The sequence below is a fragment of the Hipposideros armiger genome, unplaced genomic scaffold (assembly GCF_001890085.2).
Source record: "Hipposideros armiger isolate ML-2016 unplaced genomic scaffold, ASM189008v1 scaffold_549, whole genome shotgun sequence".
Lineage (NCBI taxonomy): Eukaryota > Metazoa > Chordata > Mammalia > Chiroptera > Hipposideridae > Hipposideros > Hipposideros armiger.
In genome coordinates, this window is record NW_017731899.1 from 1,048,605 (window position 1) to 1,068,597 (window position 19,993).

At 40.8% G+C, this 19,993-nt stretch overlaps 2 protein-coding genes across 8 annotated transcripts in view; one reads left to right on the forward strand and one right to left on the reverse strand.

Annotated features, from left to right (window-relative positions):
* The window catches only part of ACADSB (acyl-CoA dehydrogenase short/branched chain), a 39,832-nt gene extending 34,483 nt beyond the window's left edge, over window positions 1-5,349 (reverse strand). Inside the window, exon 1 of the mRNA XM_019669159.1 lies at window positions 5,179-5,349. Coding sequence (XP_019524704.1) covers window positions 5,179-5,220 — 42 coding nt within the window. The 5' untranslated portion in view covers window positions 5,221-5,349. The remainder of the gene's footprint in view (window positions 1-5,178) is intronic.
* An 87-nt stretch (window positions 5,350-5,436) lies between these two features.
* IKZF5 (IKAROS family zinc finger 5) lies at window positions 5,437-18,868 on the forward strand. 7 transcript variants are annotated; one of them, XM_019669167.1, is made up of 5 exons: window positions 5,438-5,612; window positions 7,139-7,287; window positions 12,877-13,056; window positions 14,998-15,180; window positions 16,441-18,868. In XM_019669167.1, exons 3-5 carry the CDS (start codon window positions 12,924-12,926, stop codon window positions 17,382-17,384), a joined length of 1,260 nt encoding a protein of 419 aa, XP_019524712.1. In that variant the 5' UTR covers window positions 5,438-5,612; window positions 7,139-7,287; window positions 12,877-12,923; the 3' UTR covers window positions 17,385-18,868. The 7 variants fall into 7 exon arrangements, with proteins under 7 accessions (XP_019524715.1, XP_019524712.1, XP_019524711.1 ...); XM_019669166.1 differs by having other exon boundaries at window positions 12,894-13,056; XM_019669168.1 differs by lacking the exons at window positions 5,438-5,612; window positions 7,139-7,287 and adding exons at window positions 8,232-10,891; window positions 11,532-11,659 and having other exon boundaries at window positions 12,894-13,056.
* The last annotated feature ends 1,125 nt before the right edge of the window (window positions 18,869-19,993 follow it).

Genomic DNA, 19,993 nt, shown 5'->3' on the forward strand with positions numbered 1-19,993 from the left:
TCTGGCGTCCCAAGCCAGCTCTTAACCAATGCGCCACTCAGCCGGCCCTCCAGCTTTTAATTACAATGACCTTCCTTACTCTAAGATAATAAAGGGATTTGTTTTTAGTATTTTATGCATTCAATTTTTACGTTTAATGTGCTTTTTAATACTGGCTAAAGATAATAGATGCATGAACAAATTGAATTTTCTCCTAAGTCTTTTTTGACTTACAATTCCACAAAGATCATATAACGTCTAAGCTAGATAACTAGAGTGCTCACCCTTGGTAAGCACATTTTGATGGCATTTTTAATGTCCTCTTGCACTGATTCAACTTTACGGATCAAGGAAAGGTAAAATAATATTATTTTATGATATAATTAAATGTGTATAATACTTAAAAGAAGGATCTTTTAACTCAAATCACCAGGATATCTCATTCTCCAATCTTGCTGGAAATTAAAGAATATTTTTAAAGTAAATTAACACAGTGAGATATAATCACACATCTATCAGCAGAATGGCTGAAACAAAAAAATTAATGACAATGGAACTGTTGGCAAGGATGAGGAGTAACTGGGTATCTCATTCGCTGCTGGTAGGATTATAAAATGGTAGGTAGGGCCCCCTGGAGACAGTTTAGCAGTTTCTTATAAACGTGCAATTACCATATGACCAGCAATTTTATTCCTTTTGATATATTTATCCTAGAGATATAAAAACAATTTCAAACAAAATCCAACAATGGAAATGTTCACAGCAGCTTTATTTATAATAGTAAAAAACTGGAAATAACCTAGATGTCTTTCAACGGGCGGATGGTTAAGCACTTGTGGTATAGCCCTATCATGGTGTGGGACCCACCTGGAACCCTCGAGTGGACATAAAGATTACTTTAAGCTGAAGACAACTGAGATTCAACAGATGGAAGAAAAGTCTTCTTGGGCTTCCTATCTGGCTTCTGGGCAATGAGGCTATCATAGGTACTCTCTGGGGGGAGTTTATGGAAAGACCACTCACACCTGTATAAACAAACACGACCAACTGCAACTGACACCCTACGCCCCCACTCCTGCTTTGCCTTTCTGCCAACATCCACTCAGCACAGTCTGTAATGTACTCCAAGGGCTCGGACTTGTAGGCCCCTTTCTTTCCCTTGATGTCCCATAACTATCTGTGGCTTTATCACCTCTTACGTCTCTAATATACACATATAATATGCATATTAGAACTTCCAGTTGTTAAGTTTCACTGACGCTCTTTAAAGTTTAAAATCTAAAACAGAACTGATCATTTTCCTCTACTCCCCCTAAACTACTTTCCTCCAAGTGTCCCAATCTCTCCCCATCACTAAGCCGCCCCGCTGAGAAAATGTGCAGCCCATCTAATTCCTCCGTTTTAAGATAGTCACCCAATCCTCTCAAGGTTCCCTTGACTAATGAGTCTTCCTTCCGAAGCATCAGTGGCATCACCCTAGCTGAGTGCCTTGTTACACTACAGGTGAACTTTTGAAATGGTCTAAGTGGTATCTGTGATTTCGGGTTCCTTCTGCAAGCTACTGACCATTTTATCTTGGCAAACAGCACCTCAGAATCGCAACGGCTCCCACTGGACTCGTGTAGATCAAATTCTATAGTCAACAAACTGGGTATGGCAAAATCCAAACTCAAGTGACCTAACTCCAGGATCTGCTTTTATCACACATGAAGAGTTTCTATTGGGTTGTCAGAAAAGTCATAACGTGTATTTTGTTTTTCATTGCAAAAATGTGTCATGACTTTTCCAAAAGCCCAATATTTACCTACCAAGCTCTCTCTACCCAGATGCCAAATATGTCTCAAAAAAGTATTGCTGACTTTGTTGAATAGCAGAAAGCTAAACAGCAAGATTTGCATCTAGTTTCGCAGGTATAGCAACTGGCTGTTCCGTACAGGGTAAACAATGAATCACCTTAAAAATATTTGTCGAGGGCCGGCCGAGTGGCTCAGTTGGTTAAGAGCTCGCTCAAGAGTTTGAGCTCTGAGCAACAACGGTTCGAGTCCCAGCCCGAGCTAAGCAGCTGCTGAGCTGCCAACAGGTGGCAGGATGGCTCAGCTTAAAAAAAAAAAAATTTGTCAACAATGACCTCTTGAAAAATATCAAGCTGCCTAAAATGCTTTGGAACCACTGGCTGACTAGTACAATTCCCCACAAACTGCTGCTCAAACAAAATAAATAGGTTGTACTCGGTCAGTAGGAACAGAAAGCTCTTCTGAGGAGGCAGGTGTGAGCTGAGCGTGTGTTTCAACCTGACTGTTGTTGACAAGAGGACACTGAATACTGCCTCCCAGTTTCTGATCTGGGAGATGAAGTCACTAATAGCAGCTACATCAAGTTCACAGAAAGCGTAAATAGGGGAGTGGACGGAAAATGCTGCCCCTGGTCCACAGTAAATTCTCACTAAAAGCTGACTCTCCATTCATCTTTGGATAGGGACCAAAATTAGTCTTACCTTGAATTTCTCTGCCCTCCATGCCACCTGCTATGATAACAATCTAACTAAACCATAGCTATGCTGCTCTATCTCTAAGGCTCAAAACCTTCCATGGCTCTCTAAAACCCAAAGGGTCAACGCCATAATTTCTCAAAATGGTCCCATTCCCCTTTCCGCTAGTATTCTCCCTACTTCTTTCTCCCTCCTAAAATCTAAACCCAGCTTCCACAGAGAACCTGTCTTTCCCCTTATGGTCCCTCTCTCCCTCCTCTGAACCCACAGGCAGACTGTGGACCCCTAATCTCTACCACAACTACATGATAGGAGGTTGGCTGGATATAGTTCTAACCTCTCCACTAAAAGATAACTTCTTAGAGGCAAGTGTTTAGGGTCTTGATTCTATCTGCCATAGCACTCAACACCTCATGCGTGGCAATAATAAGAGCTAATATTTAATGATAGCTAACTCTATGCTGGGCACTATTTTTTTTTTTAAGATTTTATTGGGGATTGGGGGAGGGGAACAGTGTTGGGGAATTGGGGAAGGGGACCAGCTAAGTTGTTGTTCTTCAGTCTTCATTGAGGAGGGCGCCAGTCGCCATCTGGCTTTCCCGTCGGCAGCTTGTGGCCTCTAAGCTCAAGGTGCCGAGTTCAGTCTTAGTTGCGGGTGGGCATAACCTCCATCCCATACAGGAGTCGAACCAGCAGCCTTGTTGTTAAGAGTGCACGCCCTATCCACTGAGCCATCTGGGCGGCAGCTCAGTTCAAGATGCCAAATTCAGTCATACTTGCGGGTGGGCATAGCCCACCATCGAACAGGCAATCTTGCTGTTACACCAGCTGAGCCATCCTGCCACCTGTTGGCAGCTCAGCGACAGCTCACCTCGGGCGCGTCACTGGCCCATGTGGGAATCGAACCAGCGGCCCTGTGCTCAGAACTTGCGCTCTTAAGCCAACTCTTAACCAACTGAGCCACTCGGCCAGCCCTGCTGGGCACTACTTTAAGTGCCTCACCTGTACATATGAACTTATCTAATCTTCACAACAACCCTGCGGGCATAGGTACTATTATTTTCCCCCGTTTTACAGGTCAGGAAACTAAGCCCCGAAGAGGTTAAGTAACCTGCCCGAGATTATACACTCCTAGGAAGTGACAGAGCCTGGGTTCAAACCCAGGCAATCAGGCTACCCTCATTCTTCCCCACTGTGCTACAGTCAACATCCCATCAGTTACACTTGCTAACTTATGTAAACGACCTTTAAAAACTATGAAGGACGATAAGCCACAATAAAACCAACAAATCCAAACAAAATAGGTCTCTGATATCTCTAAGGACGGGGAGGAGGCAGCAGTGCGTGAAGGTTAAGTTTAGAATGAGACCGGTTAGAACACCAGCTCCATCACTTTCTGGCTGAGTGACTGAGCAAGTCACTTAAATCTTATTTCGTTTTAGATTCTGCATCTGAAAGATTAAACTACTTTTTAGGATGGTTGTGAGAATTCACCAATGCAGGTAGAGCACCAAGGACATGCCTGGCACACAGTCTGTGGTAAAATAATGTTGGCTCTAAAACAAAGAGTTAAATTGTGAAACCCAGGCAATTTTCTTTGCTAACCTATTAAACAACAATTATAAAATAGTATTAGATAGTAACCATAAAACATATTTCTTTGTGACAATATGCTAACATGGCTTGACTAATTTTTTTACTACCCAAGACTGTAAAATGAGTAACTTCAATTATCTCTAATTAAACAAACAGTCCTGCCCCCGGGCATAAAATTGAAGCAGCAGTCGAAGAGCCTTTAACTACTTAAAGCAAATGAACACCATATAAAATGTAAACAGCCAGCAGCAGTCGCAAAGTTCCCAAAGTGTACTGACAAACGGAAGTGTATCCCAACGTGTGGGGGTTCTGGAAAGCATGCCCTAGGACGAAGGGCTGAAGACACTAGTAATGTTTAATGTGTAGACACAAGAACTGTTGAAGTTTTGTAGGTCCACAGAGCGGAATTAGGTACAATAGGTGGAGATTCCTGAACGGGTTTTCAGCTCAAGTTCAAGGAAGCGGGACGGGAATGGGGTCCCCTGTGCCGTGGTGAGCCCATCCAAGGAAGCTACTCAGGCCCCAGCCATGACATAAGGGCCAGAGGCAAGTCTCTTCCTGGCCGGTAAGTCCCACCAACTCCAAGGTCCCTTCCTAATTTTGAAGCAGGGCCGCAGAAGGGAGGACAAGGAAACACTCTGCTAGGAATGAGGCTGTGCTTATATTTTAACAACCTGTTTTTAGAGGAAAGGGGGTGAACTGTAACCACTAGGGAAAGGTAGCATCCGAGAGGTGACATTTCTGCAAAATGCCTCCAAAGATCCGAGACTCGGTGGCGCCCGGGCTCAAGAGCCAGCAGAGGACATGTTGCAGCTGTGGCTCTCCTAGTCCACGCAAGGTGTTTGCTCCGCCGAAGAAGCTTCTAGTCCAGCCCCCAGGACCCTTCTCACCAGCTGCCACTCCCAACCCTTAGAGAAGCTGAGGCCGGATCGGCCGGAGGCCTGGAAGGAGGTCGGGGTCGTGGTCAGCCCGCGGTGAAGGGTCAGAAACTGACGCGGCGGAGCGAAGGAGGCTCGGGCCAGGGATGCGGAGCGGGCGCCCCAGTCCCGTTAGAAGACGGATCCGGGACCAAGGTCGTCCGGGATCCCCAGGACACTCGCCGCCAGCGTACTCACCAGCGCGCTGCCGCGCAGTAGGCGTACTGCGGCTCCTTCCATCGCAACGTCGTACTGCAGCTCCTTCCAGGCGAGGTCGTTTGCGTGAAATAGCTGAGTCTCCGGGTCGCTAACAAGCAGCCGGAGGCGAGCGGAGCCAGGGCCACGCCCACTCCGCCCCGCCCCCGACTCGGCTCCGCCCCGTATCCCAGTTCACCACGCCCCCTAGTGCCTACGGCACCCCGAGAGAGACATAACCCCCTCCGCTTTCGCGCTACTCTTGCTCACGCGATACTTTGGCAAGGCAGTGGGGCGGGAAGGGAGTCGGAGACGCACCAAACATGGCGGCGGCGGTGGCTGCGACGGTGACGAAGACCGCGGCGGCAGCGGCGGCGACGGAGACGGCAGCGGCGTTGAACAAGGCGGTGGCAGTTACCCGGTGCGGTTGTCAGGTGGTAAGTAGCACGCTGCTGGCTTGGACAGCGGAGACACGGCTGAGCAGGACGCTTAAGAAGGAGCGGCTGGAGGCGAGAACTGGGTTCGTGGATGACCGGCTGACCCCGCCCGGGACTCAGTCCCAGCGGAGGGTCGGGCGTGTTCCATCGGTCCGAAGGGTCACGACCCGGGCCCTTCCGGGCTTGAGTGCGGAGGGTGCGGGTCCTGTGACCTCAGGAGTCCTAGGGAGCGGCGCCTGGGATGGCGGCGCCGTCGGGCAGGGGCTTGGAGACTCCGGGGTAGGGAGTTGCCTCTGGCTCTGACAGGTGGTCGTCCGGGGGGCGCCCCGATGTTTACGTTTCCGCGGGGTCCCAGAGCCTGGGGGTCTGGCGAGGCGCAGGTCTCCTAGGTGTTCCGAATCCTGGTGAAGTCACTTGGAATCTTGGTGAGGATGCCGCCCCGACGCCAGTCCCGGGCGACTTGTTGGGAGGAGGACTTTTAAAACCTCCGTCTTTTATCTAATGTTCCTGCCCGGATCCGTTTGTACTGCTTGTGCATTCTAATTTTGGGGAGATGTGAGGCTTGGGGGAGGACTTTGCAGCAAAGAACTGTTGAGGTTCATGTAGGCTTTAAGTCTCTCAAACTGCCAGGAGCGCGAGTAGCCAAGCCTTGCACCTAGTTAGTGCTCGGTAACTACAATATTTTCTGAATTATTTTATGAATTGAAGTCAAACCAGTTTCACCTGCCAGTAAACACTAGTCCATTTAGTGTCCCTTTAATGGGCTGTTAAGAACCCAAAAGAGTAGTGACAAGCGGAAGGTGAAATAAAGGAGCTTTACACTGAGATCTAAAGAAATTCAAGTTTAGAAGAAACAAAACTTCTTTAAGCGAACTTTTTAAGCCAGTTGGTCTGGACTAACAATTTTAAAACTCCATTTATTTTGATTTATGTCGTGCCTTCAGCACAGCTACACATTAATATGCTCTTGGGAATTCGTTACAGCGAGTCGAGATGTTTGGTGTTTTTTTTTTGCCCCTAGGAGGGTCCAGAAAATCTTAAGTGTTTTGGGTTAAGATAGAATAATAAAGCTGGGAATCCAGATGTGCCCTCATTGGGTGTGTGTGGTGGGTCTTTTTTTTTTTTTTTAAACAAAACCCTTAACCACAAATGTTTCCCCTAGTGCATTGTTTTTATGCAGTTACAGGTGTTCAGCGAGTATTAAGCCTGACCCTTTAAGAAGTGTACTAAGAACAAATGAAATTACCCTGAATTTAGAAGTAGATTAAAAATCTTGCCAAAAATGAAATCTTATGAAATCCACCAGTTAAAAACAAGAGTCACACTAGAGCATGTTATTCTTTGGTGATTTCTTTGGAGCTGTTGTTGAAGTGAATCTGTTGCTATGTTCTTTGGTTATTTGTTAGCATAGTTTTCTGGTAATGGTAAAATTGGCACAAGGTATTTTATGAGCTTATTAAACCTGTAGATGGCTAATTAAGTTTTTGTCATAAAGGTTTTGATTTGTGGTGTGCTTTTCTTTGCAGACCTCTGTATGACTTTTCAATTTTAGTTGAAATTCCCTCCATGGCCTTTTGGAGTCCCTTGGTGTGTCTCCAGAGTAAATTTCAATTACTCTACATTTCATCAATGTTGGAGTGGCAAGAAAAAGGAGGAACTGATTTGGGGTGAAAAGGTTAGATTGTGTAACTCTGCTTTTGTATTTCTTGTAACTTGTATTTATTTGTGTTTTACTTTTATGTTTTCTGATTTCCCAAAGCCTTATAATGTCCCTTTTTGTCTCCAAAGAGTTTGTTTTTGACACTTATGTTATCAGAGGAAATGTGTTCTAATTCTCTTTGAAGGTCCATGTTATCCTCTACATAAACCAAGTCTTATTTGTCAGACTTACCAATTGATAGGTATTCTATGGCAGAGTAAATCTTTCGTGACCATAATCAGTTAGCTATAAAAGTAAACACATCCTTTGAACTGCATTCATTTTATATGTATAGGCCTGCCTAACCCCCAAATTAAGTTATTGTATAAGTTAGTTGCTAAGTATTCTACCTTTTGATTTAGTAACCTTTCTCAGAAATGCTGGGTGAATAAAATAGATTCAACTATTCTCTAATTCTGTTCTCAAAATTCTCCTATAACTTGTAAAAAAGGTAGATTTGGAAGGAAGGTAGGTTAAAGAGCCATTTCTGGCTCTTTTTCTTTTAAAGATTTTTTATTGGGAAATTGGGGGAGGGAACAGCGTTGGGGAATCGGGGAAGGGGAACAGACAAGTTGCTGTCCTTTTGTTCTTCAGCCTAGTTGTGGAGGACGTCGCTTCACTGGCCCATGTTGGTATTATCATTGCGCTCTTCCCGGGCGAGGCACTCGCTCGCCGGCCATTGGACGGCCACTCATGGCGGCTCACGAAAGCGCACGCCAGCTGCTGGCCAGCCCCACTGCAGCCCACGCCATCGCCGGCGACCCACGGCAGCTCAGCTCCAGGTTGAGCTGTTGTTCAGCATCTTAGCTTAGTGTCACTGGCCCTCATGTGGGATCCAAACCGGGCCATGCTGCTCAGAGCTGGCGTCCCAAGCCAACTCCTAACCAACACACCACTCGGCTGGCCCATTTCTGGTTCTTATATTACTTCTATGTCATAGTTGTAATTGTCTTGTAATTTGCATCATGATGCCTCAATGGTAACTGCTGGTTAAGAGGTTGTGTGTGCGCGCGTGTGTGTATGTATTGATCAACAACTTCCCATTATGAGACTGAAGAAGAAAGATAGAGGACTTCATACACATAAATCCTTTATTAGAAACCAGAGAAAGTTCAGAGAATACAGTTACTTGCTTAAAGGTTAAAAGGTTTTCATGTTCTTTTGGGATAGCAAAGCTTATTTTTCAAATACTTCTTTCTTTCACTAGCATGAGTAGCCTCTGGTTGTTTTGTAAACACCTTATTTTTGATCCTTGAAATGAATAATTTGGGAGAAGCTATTGGCATACAAATAATTTAGGTATATTCTACTAGCCAGTTTCTATACAGACATGCACCTACACCCATGGAATACATACTAGACCTCATTTAATTTTAAGCAGAGTAATCACAGAACGGACTGTATCAGAAGGAATGATAATCGTAAAGTATGGGAAAAATTATTCTCTTTGGTTGATATGATTAGGTATCAGTTACAGAAAGAGTAGATCAGGCTTGGAATACACCACCCAAATCTTTAAAAGTGGAAGACTTAAATGTTTCTTTTTCTGTTGATATAATTTTACACCGTGAGATTCTGTGTAATTTTTTGGCTAACAAGCGCTCCAAGGTGTTTAATTCATGGCCAATAGGAAAGATTCTTTCAATAAAAACATTAGTTTGCTGATTTCCCAAAGTAGATTTTTGTGTTATTTTTGCAAAGGTTTTAATATTTATCAGTGTCTTAGAGGCATCTCCAGATATCAGTTAATTTGTGAAGTTCTTAGATTAAACTTTCAGTCCTGAGACTGTTGATTACTTTATTAAAGACAGAAAGATGGTTTGGATATAAAATCTGTATTTCCTCCTGATATCAGGAAGCTTTTTGTAGCTTCAGAATTATTGTTCATTTTATATTTATTGTGCTTAGAAATGCTGACTTGAGATGGAGAAATCTGGGTCTTGAACCAAAGAGTATTCATATTTAGGTGCCCTTCATTCATAGTCATTTGTTCCAGGGACTCTGCAGGGGGCTGTCATGCTGTGCGTGGGTGTGGATGGGTGGGTGTGTGTGGTGTGTGTGGGGGGGTGATGTATGTCAGAGGTTACAAATCATATCAATTCATATCAATATATTTAAAATGCCAATTTAAGAATTGTTTTCTTTCATGTTTACAATGTATCTTACTTTTTTCCATTAGCATCCCCCCCCGCCTTTTTTTTCCTTAAATCCATCAGCATATAATTTATGGCAGGGAACACAGTGAAATTTATAATGTGACAGTGTGATAATAGCCAAGACTGTCAAAATATGACAGCCATCCTCTCTAATTAGGCTCATTTGTGTTCTTAAAACTTGAGATGCATGTATAAAAGTATTATTTTCTTCTGCTTGCTCTTACTGGCAGTCTGCTTTTTTCCTGTATTTGTCACACTATAGTGTACCAGTGCTATACTTTCTAATCAGGATTTGGTAAGATTTATCTTGCTTATTGAAGTCTATCAAAGTACATTCAGATTTTTTCTAATGGAAACATCAGTTTTCATATGAACTGATTGGCCAGAAGTGATGCTAAGTTGCAATGTAAACCCCAGGATTTCTTTCTTAAGTATAACTTTTACAATTAGAACACAGACAAGTTATCGGACCTAACAGCTTTTACAATTTAAAAAACAATTTCCCAGATCATCATCTTTTTAAAATTTTATATCTCCAATCCTCATACCTTTTATTTGTTTTTTTTGTTTTTTTTAAATTATGGGGGCCTCTACCTCCAGTATTATGTTGAATAGCTGTAGTAATAGCAAGTATTCTTGTCTAAAGGTAATGAATCTATAAATTTTTTCCATTAATTGTGATGTAGATTTTGGGAAGATGTCCTTTATCAACTTGAGGAAGTTAAGACATTCTAAGTTTGCATAACCGATTACTCTGTTGTTTCCTTGCACCTACATAGCCGTTGACACCCTGATACAATCTGATTGTTTTTCTTACGGGGGTGGGCTGCCTTTTCTCTCTAGAAAGTTTTGTATAATTCTCTTTCTTTGAGGTTTTAAAGTTTTACAATAGTATGTCTAAGTGTTATTTTATCATACATTCTGTTTTACTCTCTAATCCCTTTCAATCTGAAAGAGCTTTAATTCTGGAAATATCCTGTGTGTTTTTTTAAATCATTTCTCTTTTGTTTATTTTTCTTTTTCTGGAACTCATTTTACACCTCTATGTGCTGTATTTCTTACCTTTTTATGCCTATTTTTACAATTCTCCCCACCCCTGTGTGTTTTGTCTTTCCCCCTTTCAGTTTTATTGAGATAAAACCTTATTATATGTTGATCTTGATCTTATTCCTAACTTTTTCATTGGAGCTGATTGGCTCACTTTTTTTTTCTAACCAAAGGACAAATTGTAAAGGACAAATAACCAATAGAATCTACTATAATTATAAAACAAATGGTAATACAATGATTAGGAAACATGGAGAACCAATTCAAGTAAACGTGGGAAGATTGGACAAAGCAACTGAAACAAACTTGTTCAGAAACCAGCAATAATCGTTTAGGTTCAGAAATTTGAGCCAGACTACAGCAAGTGATTTAAAGAGGTGGGTGGCCTGCAAGAGTAAAATAAGAGATGAGTTTGGGAAATTTCAAATAGATTTGGGAAATTACAAATTGGGATATATGAATTAATAAGATTAAGGTAGATGACCATGTTTGTTTCGTTGTAACTCAGGAACAGATATGTAAAATGGTCACATAAGATGCTCAGTTGATGAACTGATAGAAAAAGGGAAAAATCTTTGAATCTGGGATAGTGAGGAATTTCTTAATCCAAGATGTGACCATGTTTTGCTGCAAAAATAGCCACTATTGTCTGAGAATATACCATATGCTACACATGTGACCTGCTTTCCATATACATACCTGTAAAACTTAAAACAGCACAGCAAGTTGGTATAATTATCCCACTTGATAAAGTAAACTAAGGCTAAGAAAAGTTCCTGTTCAGATTCTTAACAGCTAGTAAGTTTGAGCTACTAATATTCTGTTCATCCAAAGGATAGACTTTCAGTGGTGTCAGCTTTCTAGAAAACAGTGAAAAGAGGTAGTAATAATAATAATACCTTTTAAAACCCCTAGGCAGCTTCTAAGAAGGGAGGAAAGGAGCTATTCATAAATGTTTTATTAAGAAAAGTGAGAATTTGGTCATTTGCAAGTCCTTATTTCGTTAAATGTGTTCAGGATAAAGAACAAATTAGAGTCAAGGAGAGGGGAACACAAGAAATACGGAAGTAAAATACATCAGTCTGGTTACAGTAAACAAGGGAAGCCACAACAGCCTTGTGCTCCTCACTGCGGCACTAATGTAGGTACGATCATCTATAGTATTCACATAGTCAGGGGTCAGTCTGTATCTTGTTGTCAATCAAAATAGGTGTTTGGGTTCTTAAAATGTCAAGCTTGTTACTTGGAAAATGTACTTTTATGGGAAGCCCCTCATTTCACAACCTTTTGCCTTTGCATAAAAATATTTTTACTGAAAAAATAGTTTTTGCCGCCTGGGTGCTAGACTTCTTAATTTTGTTCATACTAGGAAATTTTTTGGTGATTTGATTTGTGAATTTGGGCCATAAACCTATGTGAGGAACAGTTTAGTTTGTGGTTACAAAATCTCACATGAGAATTTCCCTCTCTATGCCAGTATCAGGGATTTTAATTTTTTTTCTTTTCTTTCTTAATTTTTTCCTCCATTCTCAGTGAATGGGGTGATGGATGGTGATAGAACAGAGGTGGTGATTTGGATTTCTAGAGCAGAGGTTGGGAAGTTACGGTCTGCAGGCGAAACTGGGCTCAAGGCCTATTTTTATAAAGTTTTATTGAAACAGCCATATTCATTTGTTTACATATTGCATATGGCTGCTTTTAGCCGCAAGGACAGAGTTGAGTATTTAGACAGAGACTGCATGACCTGCAAAGCCTAAAGTACTTAACTGTTTGGCCTTTTACAGAAAGGTTTGCCACCCTGTTCGAGATCACCTGTTTCTAGAGTACTCATTCATGTGACCCCTGTGATTGAAGAGCCTTTGCTGTCCTTATGGTAGTCGCTAGCCATCTGTAGCTATTTCCATTTAATTAAATAAAATTTAAAACTTGGGTCATTTGTAGTAGCTACATTTGCAGTGCTCAGTAGCTGCATGTGGCTAGTAGCAGCTCTGTTAGAAAACACAGATAATGCAGCATGTCCACCACCCAGAGAATTCTGACGGCCCGATTGAGCCACTGGGTTTCTTTACTGTCTCCATTGATAGTCCCTGCTGATGTGTCTGTTTCTTTCACCTGGACTTATTTTCTCTTTTTTTCTGTCTTTGTAAAAATTTCCTTTCATCCTCTTAAGACTTCAGTTTGAATTCCAGTTTATTGAAATATTAAATGTTAATTGTTCACCATTTTGTGTGTGTTCTCTAGTTCACCAGGAATATTCAAGGCAGAGACTGTTCTGTTGCTTTGTATAGCTCCTTGCACATAATAATGTCAGTGTTGTTTTAATACATACTGGATCTCCCTAAATAGTGTAAAATTATTTCAGTTTTTCCTCCCCCCTAGGTATCACTGTAAACTTAAAAAAAGGCAAAGATGGGTGAAAAGAAACCAGAGCCTTTGGACTTCGTGAAAGATTTCCAGGAATACCTGACTCAGCAGACCCACCATGTGAACATGATTTCTGGATCAGTTAGTGGGGACAAAGAAGCAGAGTCTCTTCAGGGAGGTAGACTCATCTTCATACTATTAAACATCTCACTTTGTATAAGTCTAGTAATGTTTGTGTAGTTATCCATTCTATGAATCATTCTATTTTTTCCTAAAAAGATCCAGGGCAATTTTTTTTGCTTTCTTTAAACATACCCGATTTTTGCTGACGGAGAATGAAACTCCCCAAAGGCTTAACATGGTCTAGAGATGCTTTCTGGTTCTGTTGGAAGATTAGGGGTTCCAAATACCCGTCTCATCCTCCAGGATCTGTTAGCTAACAGTAAACCCGAAGGAACCCAAAGGGTTCAAGCATCAGTTTCACTACACAAAGGATTCTGCCATTAGGAAATCTGGACCAGACCTGAAACAAAATGGGGGTTTCTGTTTCTATGCTTAAAATGAAGAAAGGGCTGACCGTGTTTACCTATCTAGGAGGAGAAGTTGGAATAGAGAAAGCAGCCTAGACTGTGACCGCTTTGCTTACCCACACACACTGAACCTAATTCAGTCGTCAGCCAACTACAGCCTGTGAGCCTGTCTGGACTGCTAAGAGTGTTTTTGTATGACCTGCAAGCTAAGAGTGGTTTCTACATTTAAAAATGGTTGGAAAAAATCAAAAGAATAATATCGTAACACATGAAAACTACATGAAATTCAGACTTCAGCATCCATCAAGTTTTTTTTAAACATAGCCATACTTGCTTATTTACATGTTTTCTGTAGCTATGTTTGTGCTATACCAGCAGAGTTGAGTAGCTGTAGAGACCATATGGTTCCCAAAGCCTAAAGTATTTACTCTGACCTTTCTAGGAAAAGTTGGCTGGCAGCTGACCTAGAGGGTCTGTCAATGGCTTTGTAGTCCAGGGGCCAGCAACAGAGACCCAGGAGCTTGGTAGAAGTGCAGAGTGTCAGGCCCCTACCCCAGATCTACTGAATCAGAATCTGTAGTTTAATAAGCTCCCCGGTGATTAATATACACATTAAATTTTGAGAGTCACTCGCTTGGGAAAGCAATGGGAGAACGGGACACTGGGCCTTGTTTCTCCAATACAATGGCATTGTTGGATGTTGGACTTGCACCAACCAGCAAAATACTTCTCCTGGTGAGGGGTGGAGGAACTGGGGTTGGAGGATGCTTTAAGTGTTCACACCCACAATTGCCCCCACCTGGGGATGGAGTAGACGTGCTTTCCCCTTTAAGCTGTAGGAAGCAACACTTTCCTCCAAAGACTAGTGTACAGGTTCTTGGACTGTGATTCCAGAGACCAGGGCTATGGTCCCCTACGTTTGCTGGTTTTCCTGATTATAAGCACTTGCCCCTTCAGTTTCTTTATCTATACAAAGATGTAGTCAGATTAGATTAAAAGCCAAGAGCCAAACAACTATCTTTTAGCTCTCAAATTCTTAGAGTTCTAACATTCAGAGGACTCAAATACAGTATTTTGCTTTATGTGCTAAATTGGAATTTTAAGATCCTAAATGCTACCCAGAATCTAGGACATATGTATAAACTGAGTGGAACAGTGCAGAACTCAACATTAATTGCTTTAAGCTAAAGAAAATAGAGTTAGGATTTGGGGAGATTTTTCATGACTTCCAATTATAATATTTGTAGAAGTGGCTAGCATCTTAAACCTGTGTGTAACGATGCCATCACTGTTTACCCCCATCTCCTCACCTGTCAAATAAGGATAATACCCTGTTGTTTTCTTGAAAAGCAAGTCGAGGACTGATAAAATTTGTAAGTAATTTGAGATCCTCCTAAAAATGTTTCTCATAAGTAGAATACTGCTTTTGGATAAAATTAGCCTCAGTTTAGAAAGTCAGTATTTGAAGAATGTAACTTTTAAGCTAAGTAAACTATCAACTTATGGAAGATTTTCTATAACTGTAGACTAAAATGCTACATTGAGTTGATTCTGAGATGCATGATTTCTTTTGCCTACTTTGTTTATAGCTGGAACAGATGGTGATCAGAATGGACTTGATCACCCATCTGTTGAAGTTTCCCTGGATGAAAACTCAGGAATGTTAGTGGACGGGTTTGAAAGGACCTTTGATGGGAAGCTCAAGTGCCGGTACTGCAACTATGCCAGCAAAGGGACAGCCCGGCTTATTGAGCATATCAGAATCCACACAGGTAACGGGGATGCGGCCGAGAAGGCCTTTCTTTGGGGGCAAGAGAGGGGCCGAGGAGGGCAGGTCGATCTGTATATATGTAGTTCCAATAGATTAAAAATGAAGGTTGATATAGGGTTTGAATAAATGGGGAAGTTACTCCATCTTTACAAAGCAATAGTGTAACAGCATACAAACAGGAAGTGAGGCCCTTATAGAGAGCTTCCCCTTCCTTAGCTGTCCTCCTTCATCCAAATAATCTCTCAACATCTGTCCGCTTCTCAGGCAGAACAGGTTAATGCTGAAAGCAGTGTGAAGAGATAAGATGTTTTCACCTTTATCCTCACTAAGTACAGTTTCACTTGCAGACTGGGGGAAAGGTTTCTGCACTGTCGCAGACTACACTGCTGGCCCTCACATCTCACCGTAGCCATCCCTCCTGCTGCGAAACCTTCAACTACACCTTGTCCTGGCCCCGAGACCAGGTCACATGTCCCTCCTGTATGCCACAATGGCTTCCCATGCTGCGTTATGGCCTGAAAACCTCTTGAGAACAAGGATTGTGTCAGTGCCACTTTGTGCCCCCACAGCCTAATGGCACCTGACACACATTAGGTGCTCAGTACTTCACTGTTGAATGAATGAGTTCAAATCTCATATTCCAGATATTTATCGTACGTATTTGGCCATCTTCAACCATGAGCACTAACTAAAACCGTCACTTCTGGCAATTGGAGAGGAGGAGAACGTTAGTGGGAAAGCTGGCAATTTTGAAAGGACACTTTACATAACTCACGATTGGCCTAGCAGCCCATGTCAATTTTGAACTTTCTTCTTAATATACAGACTTCTTAAAAACGGGTTTTTTTGTATTTTTTTCCCGAGGAAAGGGTTTTTGTGTGCGTGCAAAATGTATGAATAGTGATTCATGTATAGATATATATGCTGAACCCGTAACTCTGGGGCATACTCTTGATAAAATCATTATTATGTAGGGAATATTGTTGTCAGTTGTGCTATTCTGTCCTTGAATGCCAGTTGAAGCCATACAATTTTTACACTATATTGATTAATAGAATATATGTGTATATCTCAAACTGTCGCTGATTGGGTTCTTAGGCTTTGTTTGTAGGTTTCTTTAAAGATTTTAATATCTTGTGCAGATGTATATTTCTGAAAAGCATTTTATTTTTGATCAATTTCAAATCTAATGAATGGACAAAACAGAAAACTTCATAGATGAGCTACTCTTGCAATTTCTCCCCCATTTTTTTTTAAACAGGTGAGAAACCTCATAGATGTCACTTATGTCCATTTGCATCTGCTTATGAGCGTCATCTGGAAGCCCATATGCGTTCCCATACAGGAGAAAAACCATACAAATGTGAATTATGTTCCTTCCGCTGCAGTGATCGAAGCAACCTGTCCCATCATCGAAGGCGCAAGCATAAAATGGTACCCATTAAAGGTACTAGGTCTTCCTTAAGCAGCAAGAAAATGTGGGGGGTTTTACAGAAGAAAACAAGCAATCTGGGCTATAGCAGAAGAGCACTAATCAACTTAAGTCCGCCTTCTATGGTGGTTCAGAAGCCAGACTACCTTAACGATTTTACCCATGAACTCCCAAACATCCAGGCTGACTCCTATGAAAGCATGGCGAAAACCACGTCAACTGGTGGCCTACCAAGGGACCCCCAAGAACTCCTGGTTGACAACCCTTTAAATCAGCTCTCCACTCTAGCAGGACAGTTGTCCAGTTTGCCACCTGAAAACCAAAACCCCGCATCCCCTGATGTAGTGCCCTGCCCCGACGAGAAGCCTTTCATCATGCAGCAGCCCTCTGCCCAGGCAGTGGTTTCTGCCGTGTCAGCAAGTATTCCTCAGAGCTCCTCCCCCACGAGCCCCGAACCTCGGCCATCGCATAGTCAGAGGAACTACAGTCCGGTGGCAGGTCCAAGCAGTGAACCAAGTGCCCACACGAGTACACCCAGCATAGGAAACAGCCAGCCCAGCACTCCGGCTCCCACGCTGCCGGTCCAGGACCCGCAGCTGCTCCACCACTGCCAGCACTGTGACATGTACTTCGCCGACAATATCCTCTACACGATTCATATGGGATGTCATGGGTATGAGAATCCTTTTCAGTGTAACATATGTGGATGCAAATGTAAAAACAAGTACGATTTTGCCTGTCATTTTGCAAGAGGGCAACATAACCAACACTGATTGGCAACAATCACATTATGCTTTTCTTGGTTTTGCCTTTCTGTGTTTTGTAGTTTTGGGGTTTTTTTTTGGGGGGGGGCGGGTCCATCCTTAATAAGGTGTCTGCTAATTTAAAGTTTATACATTATATTTATAGAAAACTTTGACAATGGAAACAAATTTTCCTTTTTGTGGTTTTTTTTTTTTTTTTTTCATAAAAGTCTGGTTAGGGTCATTTATGTATTAGAACAACTAGATACACTGGTGTCTTATTTCTCGCTTTCAGTTAGACATTTGAGAATTGGAGTGCATTCTCAATCTTATAGGTGTTCATTTAAATTCCCCACACTTATGGTCCATAAAAACTTCAAAGATTATCAATACTCTTGATGTTTCAATATATACATTGTAGCTAGATGTTATTTCTGCCATATTTTAAAGTGGTAAAATAAAGTACTTTCTCTTATAAAATGTTATGACTTATTTCAATGTTTAGTAGAGGAATTGCCTTTAAAATTGCTCTTAATTGAAATACTGTTTCGTTTACATAGTTTCATTTCAACTGATAACAGTAAAGCCATTTCAGCTATAGTAAACCTTTCTTTTTCCATAAGTGGCAATATAAAACAGTTAATTCTTTTGAAATTAAAGTTATAAAATATGAGAAAGTTCTGAAAAGAAATAAAACTTAAGGCTTTACATTGAAAATGGAGTTCAGTATTTAAAATACCTGTTTATTCAACTTCTAGTTTAAACACATGTCAGTTTTCCATTGGATTCTTTTTCTTATACATCTAATTTATTTTAGAAACCACAGGTAAATACATGAGAACACTAGAAATATCGGAGGATTATCTATGAAGATACTTTTTTTTTTCCCTTTTAATTTGAACCTTGCATTTAAATCCTTCATTCTGACATTATTAGTGTCAGGTAAGGTTGATAACTATACTAAGAATCTGTTATTGCTCTTATTCCGTTGATGACCAAAGAGGTACAGTGGAAGTCATCCATCTTATTCCTAGAAATGCAGTCCTTAAAAAAAACAAATCTCTGAAGTTTCATTTTCCTGCCTTATATTCATTTGTTGTCCATAATTTCCCCAAAAAAAGGTGGGTACAGAAACACATGGGAAAATGTAATTATGAAGTAATATTTTAAAAAATGAGAACATATATCCAAAATGAATTCCGGTGTTCTCTTCAGAAGTGGCCATTTAAAATATTTTGTGTGACTTTTAAGTTGTAATGCTTATTTGCAGTTTTGCCAATCTTTCCTGTACAGTGAGTGACAAAACTATATGGAAATGGATTAGAAGGAAAGGATACAAAAATGTAAAAATAGATATAAAATGCATTTGAACATATTTAATTTGTTTACAAAAATAAGACTTGCTAAATAAATCTAGAGTAATTTTGAATAGGAGGCTATTGTTTATATATTGTGTAATAACTAGCTTACTCTGAAGAGAGCTTGGTCAAACAATAAAATATATTGTTACTAACTGTTGGTTTCTGTGTACTTTGCAAAAATTTTTATTTTTAATTTGGTTCAAAGCTTAAAAGTGTTATGAATTGGCTTCATAAAGAGAATATCCTAACTATTAAGCATTTATTAACCAAAAAGGACCACCACTCCTATAGCAAATAAAAGGGGAATACTCATGGTAACATGTCCACCAATACCCCTAAGTGCCGAGTTAAAGCATCATCTGCCCTCCCACATGCTAGAAAGCCAGTAGTCACTTCTTGTGGTTTAATATCCAATCTCAACTAATCTCAGTTGCATTGTTCAAAGAAGCATCTCAGAGAGGTTCTCCAAACAACTATAACTCTTTCTTGTCACAGCTCAGGCTTGTGCATCTAAAATTCTATAATCTGTTTTCTCTGTTGTTTCAATTGCTCACTGCTCCGATTCAGGTTTAGGGCAGCCATTTCCAAATGTACCGTATAACTTGTTCCTGATGTTTATTGGTTGCCAGAAAGAAACAGGTTGCTGTCATTTGGGAACTTTTGTGGTGAGTTTCCCCCACCTCACTTCTATTCTTCAAATGAAGGCAATACCCATGATAGAAAATGAAAGTTTTCATTAAACAAAGAGGAAAAACTCCCTTGTTAAAACCAGTTTATTAACTCTATATCCTGGGCCAAATAGTGACAAATACATTTTTTTTCTGACAACTAAAGATAGATATTTTGAAGGCGCATTTTAATTTAAACATAGACAACTTTTTTTTTCCTAATTACAAGCTAGACTGTATAATTCTAATATTCCTGTGACTTAAAGGTATTCCAAAGGTGTTGATGCCTGAAAGCTACAATTCTAAATGCACTGAAATTTTTGAAGCAAATCTACCTTAGAATCTTTAGTATTATATTTTTAAAAAGATTTAGGATTTTATTTAAATTTTGTGTGAGTTCTGTATTTGGAAAGATGTTAGTATCTTTAAGTATTGAATATATTTGTCCCATTTTAATCAACTGTTTTATAGAAATGAGTTGGGAAAAGTTTAACATGCACTTTGCTGTTAATAGGCGGTGTTCTGAAACTAAGTTTATTTTTGTTCAGTGAACATAAGTTTAGATTTTTAAAGTTGGTAGATGATGTATGTCCACTAATATTTTTTTAAT